Source organism: Salvelinus fontinalis, chromosome 6, assembly GCF_029448725.1.
Source record: "Salvelinus fontinalis isolate EN_2023a chromosome 6, ASM2944872v1, whole genome shotgun sequence".
Lineage (NCBI taxonomy): Eukaryota > Metazoa > Chordata > Actinopteri > Salmoniformes > Salmonidae > Salvelinus > Salvelinus fontinalis.
Genome location: NC_074670.1, coordinates 20,895,728 through 20,905,141, shown reverse-complemented (window position 1 = coordinate 20,905,141; position 9,414 = coordinate 20,895,728). Strand labels below are relative to the sequence as shown.

Here is a 9,414-nt window from a genome sequence, read left to right as displayed (position 1 = left end):
GCAGCCAATGCTCAATATCTGACCCCATTAAATAACACTGCATCTCCCTCAACTGTGGTACACTGGACCGACGGCCATGTTTGTTTTGATCATGCGGAGCCTGGAGGGAGAGGGATCCCAGGGATTTGACACACACAGGGCCCAATTCCTGTGAGGTGATTGGAGCGTTGGCCGTTATGTAGATGTAGACCCACCTATCTCTAGACAGCAAAGGATGCACCCCAAATGGCACCCTATTTCCTAGATACATGTAGTGCACTACTTTTGACCAGAGCCCTAACGTAGTGCACTATATAGGGAATAGGGTGGCATTTGGGACTCATAAATACTGTAGGCAGGCAGGATCTGTGGTGGACAAAACAGACAGTAATTGGCCTGGACAACCCTTCACAGGAGTCTACACTAGCTCGGCTCTCCAGGACATGGTGAATTGAGCTGAAGAAGCTGAACATTTCCAATCAAATGGAGTTGAAGGAAATCACTGGTGCTCTCTGACTAATGCTTAGTGTCATAGAACTAGAGTAGTGTAGATGAACCTGGATACATTCAGTTGAAATAGGACCTAGACATGAGCTACATTAAGTGATCTAAATCGTATTGCATCACGTCATTTGGTCTTAAATGACATGGAACAGATAAAGACAGCCTATCTTGTATAACTACAGATGATGTCCTGTTTAATATCAGAAAGAGTTCTTTATACATTATAGTGGCTGGGACCAAACCACCTCATTCAATCCAGATTGATGTATGACAACCTTGATGGGGACAAACAGGATATTTCATTGTGAAATGATGTTGTTGACCTTGCTGTGAGTGTTTAGCATGTACCTGTGTCACAATGGAGCCGCAGATTGATCAACCACACAGAGGTTTAACCTCACATAGAGAGACCGGATTGGTTGGGATGTTTCGGATAAGCCTTGGGCCCAATTGAAAGGTCAAGCTCAACATACTGTATTAACATGAAGAAGGACTCGCACTCTGAGCCATGGCGGATGGATACGTATGGATGGAATATGAGTGATGAGGCTGTGGAAGAATGTAGATAAAAAAGTAGAACCCCTGATTCAGTGTTGTGAAGTTGTGAAGAAGGTTGTGAAGAAATAGGGTTATTATGAAATAACAACTAAATATGATTCTCTCAGATCAGAGACACAATATAACATGTGGATGTCTGTGTTCTTATGAGTATGGCGATTGGTTGAACGTTATCTTGTTTTCTGGGAACAACTTCTTCCATCGCTCAAGCCCTCTCTCCTCCACCCTGACACTCCTCTGCCCCAGTGGCTGTGGTTGATAGGACCATCCATCCTCTAAATGGGGTGGGGGTGTAGAGGGAGGGGGGGTTGCCTTAGTTTAGGTTCAACGTCAGACAAGGAAAGGATGTATGTGAGATGGAGGGATAGAAAGAGCGTATAAAAGGGGAGGGGGGTTGTGAAGGAGAGAGTGTGTGGAGGAGCGAGAGAGACGGAGAAGGAGAGAGGGAGAGAGAGACGGAGAGGGAGAGAGAGCAAGAGTTAGAAAGGCTCTAAATTTCCTCCTAAGTGCCGTGGGACGGACTCTGTGATGTGTAAAGGCCTTGTTTTCTTAATTTGATTGGCTCTAAACGCTTCCTGCGTCTCTGACTTACAGCCTATCCTTCTTCCCTTTAATGTTGTCTGTTGACAGAAAGCTGATCTGGCAGTGGCTCCCCTGGCCATCACCTACGTGAGGGAGAAGGTCATCGACTTCTCCAAGCCCTTCATGACACTGGGGATAAGTATCCTCTACCGCAAGCCCAACGGAACCAACCCTGGGGTCTTCTCCTTTCTCAACCCCCTCTCACCCGATATCTGGATGTATATTCTGCTGGCTTACTTGGGTGTCAGTTGTGTGCTGTTTGTCATAGCCAGGTAACACGTTAGTTCCAGTAATCAATCAATCAATCAATCAAATGTATTTATAAAGCCCTTCTTACATCAGCTGATGTCACAAAGTGCTGTACAGAAACCCAGCCTAAAACTAAATCACTGCTAATTCATTCACATACTAGTATATGCTAACGTCTTAATTATTTAACCTTGCCCCATCTGACTAACAAGATAGTCTCTCGGTGATTATGTTACAATCTTGACACTAAGTGGACAAAATCAGCTCACTACCTACTACCAATACCTACTCACTCAGATGACACAGACTTTATAGCTAGCCCCATACTGAAACATTCAGAAACACATTCACTCAAACTTTTAATAATGCAACCAACTTTGAAGAACAAGGTACACAGATAAAAGTATATATATCTGAGGAAAGTAGATGTTCCAGCACACAAAGACACTTCCCTTCCAGCCTTCTCTCCCAGTATAATGGAGGGAGGGCTGAGTGTTACCTATCGGCAGGCAGGCAGCTGCTGTTAAGTGATTCCTGGGCAGTCTCTGTGTCTCCACACATCACTGCTGTTCCCTGGTCTGCCACAACTATCTGCTGCTCAGGAGATAATGCACACAAACACAAACCTTACGATCAGAGACGTTAAACCAGCCGTTTCAGGACTGTGTGTGTGCAGTATGTGTGTATGTACAGTACCAGTCAAAAGTTTTGACTCACCTACTCATTCCAGGGTTTTTCTTTATTTTTTACTATTTTCTACATCGTGAAGACATAAAAACAATGAAATAACACATATGGAATCATGTAGTAACCAAAAAGGTGTTAAACAAATCAAAATATATTTATAATTGAGATTCTTTAAAGTAGCCACCCTTTGACTTGATGACAGCTTTGCACACTCTTGGCATTCTCTCAACCAGCTTCACCTGGAATGCTTTTCCAACATATGCTAAGCACTTGTTGGTTGCTTTTCCGTCACTCTGCGGTCTAACTCATCCCAAACCATCTCAATTGGGTTGAGGTTGGGTGCTTGTGGAGGCCAGGTCATCTGATGCAGCACTCCATCATATCTATATATATATTGAATGAGAAGGTGTGTCCAAACATTTGATTGGTAATGTGTGTGTGTGTGTGTGTGTGTGTGTGTGTGTGTGTGTGTGTGTGTGTGCTCGTTGGTGTGAATGGCTGCTGCCCCCATTTCCCTGTTGTCTCCAGTGTCTCAAAGTCACTACTGTCTTTTCTGGGGGTTTTTCTCCACCTTGCCTCAAACATACCAAGTGATAGAATCTACATAGGAATAATATCAGCTCAGTAAGAACCTGCTAGTTATGACAGTGACTTAGAAAAAGGACAGAGTTGACAATTGAAAAAGCTTGATCATTTGTAAGGTTGATCACGTGTTTGCCCATTATAGGGTTTTTGTAGGAATATTGGAGAAGCGAAGAGAGGGAATGAAGAGTGAGGCTTTTATGTTAGATCTTGAGGTAAGCTAGTGTGTGTTAGAACTTGAGGTCAGATGGTGTGTGTTAGAACTTGAGGTCAGAAGGTGTGTGTTAGATCTTGAGTTCAGCTGGTGTGTGTTAGATCTTGAGGTCAGATGGTGTGTGTTAGATCTTGAGGTAAGCTAGTGTGTGTTAGAACTTGAGGTCAGATGGTGTGTGTTAGATCTTGAGTTCAGCTGGTGTGTGTTAGAACTTGAGGTCAGATGGTGTGTGTTAGATCTTGAGGTCAGATGGTGTGTGTTAGATCTTGAGGTCAGATGGTGTGTGTTAGATCTTGAGGTCAGCTGGTGTGTGTTAGATCTTGAGGTCAGCTGGTGTGTGCTAGAACATGAGGTGAGCGGGTGTGTGTTAAAATTGTAAGTAAATTGCTGTGTGTGTTAGAACTTTAAGTAAGCTGGTGTGTGTTAGCTCTTGAAGTACGCTGGTGTGTGTTAGATCTTGAGGTCAGCTGGTGTGTGTTAGAACTTGAGGTCAGATGGTGTGTGTTAGAACTTGAGGTCAGATGGTGTGTGTTAGATCTTGAGGTTAGCTGGTGTGTGTTAGAACTTGAGGTCAGATGGTGTGTGTTAGAACTTGAGATAAGCTGGTGTGTGTTAGAACTTGAGGTCAGATGGTGTGTGTTAGATCTTGAGGTCAGATGGTGTGTGTTAGATCTTGAGGTCAACTGGTGTGTGTTAGAACATGAGGTGAGCGGGTGTGTGTTAAAATTTTAAGTAAATTGCTGTGTGTGTTAGAACTTTAAGTAAGCTGGTGTGTGTTAGATCTTGAGGTCAGCTGGTGTGTGTTAGAACTTGAGGTTAGCTGGTGTGTGTTAGATCTTGAGGTCAGCTGGTGTGTGTTAGAACATGAGGTGAGCTGGTGTGTGTTAGATCTTTAAGTAAGCTGGTGTGTGTTAGAAGTTTAAGTAAGCTGGTGTGTGTTAGATCTTGAAGTACGCTGGTGTGTGTTAGATCTTGAGGTCAGCTGGTGTGTGTTAGAACTTGAAGTCAGATGGTGTGTGTTAGATCTTGAGGTCAGATGGTGTGTGTTAGATCTTGAGGTCAGATGGTGTGTGTTAGATCTTGAGGTCAGCTGGTGTGTGTTAGAACTTGAGGTCAGCTGGTATGTGTGTTAGAAGTTTAGGTCAGATGGTGTGTGTTAGAAGTTTAGGTCAGATGGTGTGTGTTAGAACTTGAGGTCAGATGGTGTGTGTTAGATCTTGAGGTCAGATGGTGTGTGTTAGATCTTGAGGTTAGCTGGTGTGTGTTAGAAGTTTAGGTCAGATGGTGTGTGTTAGAACATGAGGTCAGATGGTGTGTGTTAGATCTTGAGGTCAGATGGTGTGTGTTAGAACTTGAGGTCAGATGGTGTGTGTTAGATCTTGAGGTTAGCTGGTGTGTGTTAGAAGTTTAGGTCAGATGGTGTGTGTTAGAACCTGAGGTCAGATGGTGTGTGTTAGAACATGAGGTGAGCGGGTGTGTGTTAAAATTTTAAGTAAATTGTTGTGTGTGTTAGAACTTTAAGTAAGCTGGTGTGTGTTAGATCTTGGGGTCAGCTGGTGTGTGTTAGAACTTGAGGTCAGATGGTGTGTGTTAGAACTTGAGGTCAGATGGTGTGTGTTAGAACTTGAGGTCAGATGGTGTGTGTTAGAACATGAGGTGAGCGGGTGTGTGTTAAAATTTTAAGTAAATTGCTGTGTGTGTTAGAACTTTAAGTAAGCTGGTGTGTGTTAGATCTTGAGGTACGCTGGTGTGTGTTAGATCTTGAGGTCAGCTGGTGTGTGTTAGAACTTGAGGTCAGCTGGTGTGTGTTAGAACTTGAGGTCAGATGGTGTGTGTTAGAACTTGAGGTCAGCTGGTGTGTTAGATCTTGAGGTCAGCTGGTGTGTTAGATCTTGAGGTCAGCTGGTGTGTGTTAGAACTTGAGGTCAGCTGGTGTGTGTTAGAACTTGAGGTCAGCTGGTGTGTTAGAACTTGAGGTCAGCTGGTGGGTGTTAGAACTTGAGGTTAGCTGGTGTGTGTTAGAACTTGAGGTCAGCTGGTGTGTGTTAGAACTTGAGGTCAGCTGGTGTGTGTTAGAACTTGAGGTCAGATGGTGTGTGTTAGATCTTGAGGTAAGCTGGTGTGTGTTCGAGCTTGAGGTAAACGTGTGTGTCTGTTGTCAAACTCATCAGGATTAGTTGATTGGATAGATATCAGCATCTGACCCTGTGCACACGTTGAGTCAGCATATCCCTCGTATCCCTAATAACTGCCTGTGTCCGAAATGGCATCATATTTCCTGTATGATGCACTACTTTTGGCCTGGGCCCACTGGGCTTTGGTCAAAAGAAGTGCATTATATAGGGAATAGGGTGCCATTTCAGACAGAGTCACTGGTCCACTGGTGGAGAATAGGGTCAGTCCTGCAGGAACTTTAGCATAACGTTTACAGAGAACGCTAGCATTTTATTGAAATATTAAATCATGATGTAAGATTTAAATGTAATTTAGCTTTTCCATGTGATAAACTGTTTTGTGCAGACATTTCATTTTGATGGATACCATATTGGTTAGTATGATTTTTGACCAGTTGTAGTACATTTCGTTCTTATATTTTCATCTTGACCTTAGAGGCTGGATATTATTATTGAAATAAGAGCAATGGTATTGTGGATGGTGTAATGCTAAGCAAAGTACGTTTTTATGTTGGTAGTAGTTGTGTATCTTTTGTTTGGTTTGTTCAGGCTTAGTTCTCAGGCACTGGAAAGTAGTACAGAGTTTGACATTTTCACATATACATTTTATTAATTTAGCAGTCGCTCTTATCTAGAGCGGCTTACAGTTATTGTATTCATCTTATGATAGGTAGGTGGGACAACTACATATCACAGTCATAGTAAGTACGCTTTTCTTCAATAAAGTAACAAAGTCAGAGCTAGTAAGAGGGAAAAGAGTTAAGTGCCAGTGTTAGTTCACAAAATGCTTTTTGGTGTATGTGTGTGTGTGTGTGGGGGGGGGGACAGAGTACTCAGGTTGGGGGGTAGGGTTTGATCAGAGCCTGAAAGTAGAGAGGGGCAGGTCCTCTTGCTGCTCCATAGACAAGCACCATGGTCTTGTATCTCTCCCCTTGATCTGGTTGCTCTCACCTGACTAGGGCCGGCGTTTGAGGCACGCTGGAGAAGAACTACGAAGAAAAGTTGATGTTAACTCAAAAACTTTTGGGGAACGTAACTCTTTGAGTTGTACACCCAATAGTTTTACAGTTAATACATGTGTGTTTTCCAATGTTACTGGCGATATGATCACACAAGAGAATAAAACGCTGCAACTGTCATCTAAGTTGGTTCAGAATATGCACCTATCTTTTTAAATGATCACAGTAAGTAAGTGTTGTTGGGTAAGTGTTAAAATATCCCTTTCCCTCTGTTTAGACACTAGGCATGGTATGGCTTCAGTAGCATGCATGTACTGTACAGTGTAGTGGCACAAACCTCAGTCATTCTCTGGAAAGGTAACTAAGCTAACTGTACACATATATGTGTGTGTACACATTTTATCTATGTGTGTGTGTGTGTTTTTTGTGTGTGTGTGTGTGTGTGTGTGTGTGTGTGTGTGTGTGTGTGTGTGTGTGTGTGTGTGTGTGTGTGTGTGTGTGTGTGTGTGTGTGTGTGTGTGTGTGTGAATACTGTATGATGACATTATAAGGACTGGTTTAGGCTCCCCCTAGGCAAACTGATCTACATGGCATATTTAGAAACATTGTCAGGATACAGTGAGAAAACCACAACATTACTGTATTTACATGATTTAATAAGATACCCTTCTCATATCACCAACTGTTGTTGTTTTTGTTGTTGTTGTTGCTTGTGGTAGGTGTTCTTGTTGTTGTTTTCCTCTAATATCTTTCCTACACTGTTCCTTCTTCTTTTGTTATGTAGGTGATGAAATGAAACATCTGAAACAGTCTCTATTGTACATCCCACCACCTCCGCACCATCTCTGTGCATTATCGCCTTGTTACAGTTTGGGGAATCTAATTTCCTGCCTCCTTATCAAATGAATTTAAAAAAGATAAAACCTGCAGAGGAACGAATGAGCTCGCTTATCGTCAACAATTTATCCAAACATTTATGCAGGATTCTCTCTCTTTCTGTCGGCCAATCTTTTAATTATGTAGTCTCCTACTATTGTTACATCTTGTTGTCACATTCTTGGTGGATAGAAGACGGCCTCAATATTAGATAATCTCTCCTTCGTTTGTGTTACTGTGAAACAGAGTATATCATATGTTCAATACACAGTCTAACACCGTCTGCTTCGTTAACTGCAACATGTTACAACATGCTTGTGTAACAGGCACATTTCCCATCCCTTATTCCACATTTGTAGAAGGGGAATGGATGTAATGGAATTTCTATTAGACTCTTCTGCATTTCTCCTCCATTACTACATTTCTTCTCCATTACTACAATGAGTGTCTCCGTATGCTTTCAAAAGCCCCATGTAAAACAATTTGTCGGCCTCACAATGCTACAATACAGATATATATTTTTTATCATCCTGGAAATAGAAGCAAACAACAGCATTTGATTGAGGTTTGTGTATAGACAGATATATATACATTTATTTTTTCAAGCCGTATGGAATAGTCTACGGCAACAGCCCCATTCTAACGCTGTTGATTGCTTGGAAGGTTCATATAAAGCCTATAGAGATATATAGCCATGTCTTTTCCCCAGTCATTTAGAATTGAAGAGACCAGACCAGCAACAGCCCCTTTCTAGCCCTCTCTCTGTGTTCATTCTTCTCCCCTAACATTGGCGTTATCAGGCGTATCATCTGTTGAGTTTTCAGCAGGATGACCTTATAAAAAGATAAAAGCCTGCCATTGTTTCTTCTCTGCTGCTGAGTTCCCTTCTTGCCTGCCTGTCCATCCTCCCGCCCGTCTGTCTGTGGTTATCTCTCTCTCTCTCCTTCTCTCTCTCTCTCTCTCTCTCCCTCTTCCTCTCTCTCCGCTCAGCGGTGACCTTACTCAAAGTGTCTCCCTCTGCGGCTCTGATGACCTGAGATAACGTAAGGGCAGTGTAATTGGATCAAACTGACAGCTAACTGAACGGGATGGGGCTGGTGGAGCGGCCGCGCAGCTCCACCTTCAGTGGCAGGTTAAGCTGCTGCTAGTGGTTCTCCTCGTACGGTGACAGGAATGTTTTAGTATTCCCACCGCGGTGAGGTAACTCCCGCCTCTTACCCCACCCTCTCCTCAGGCCAGCTAAGGATGTAGGATGACAAGCTGGCTCATCCGTGTTCTCATCCGTGTTCCTGGCGTGGGGTAATTGGCTTTGCTCAGCGGGATCTCCACTAAGGGGGTCCAGCCGGGGGCACCAGTCACTAGTCACATACGTCTTGCCAAGGTCACAGTTCACATGAACTCAATTTGGAATTGCAAACTGACAAGCAAGCAAATCTGGGGCAAATTGAGTAGACAGATTGATTTAGGGCCAAGGATTGTGTTAAAGCAAGGAATGGTGGGATCTAAAGGACGTTCAGCGGTCTTGGAGCTGGACTAGAATACCCCCTTGAGTGTGACATGGGGGATAGGGAGCGTGCACTAACCACATTATAATGGCCAAGCCCATTATTCATGACATGGTGCATGTTCTGATGCTGTCATATTATCAATACTGTAATATGTCTTAATTCTATCACCAATATGTAGCAATATATAGCTGTCACCAATATGTAACTTTATATCTAAGCCACCAAAAAAAAGAAAATGATACCAACCTGACAAGTAGCCATGCTGGATTCTCTGCTGTTTAATTGTTTCTATGCAAAATCAGATTGTTTTCCCATTTGATATTCTTGTGGAATTTAGATTTTTTGGAATTTAAAAGTTTCTAGGGAGTCAAGTCCACAGAATACATGCATCAACTATTCAATGTGATTAGTCATATACTTCAACCAGGGAAAAAGAGGCGTGGCTTAAGATATTGCTCCTACGATTCCACAACTACAGCACAAACAAATGGGGTAGGGATGCCTAATTGTAGCCCAATCAACCTTTACTAATGTAATGTCAC

At 42.9% G+C, this 9,414-nt stretch overlaps 1 protein-coding gene across 1 annotated transcript in view; it reads left to right on the top strand.

Annotated features, from left to right (window-relative positions):
- LOC129857328 (glutamate receptor ionotropic, kainate 2-like) overlaps positions 1 to 9,414 on the top strand; it is a gene marked incomplete in the record, with an annotated part of 311,711 nt that overhangs the window by 175,354 nt on the left and 126,943 nt on the right. The window contains 1 exon segment of the mRNA XM_055925459.1: positions 1,672 to 1,895. Within this exon segment, the coding sequence (XP_055781434.1) occupies positions 1,672 to 1,895 (224 nt within the window).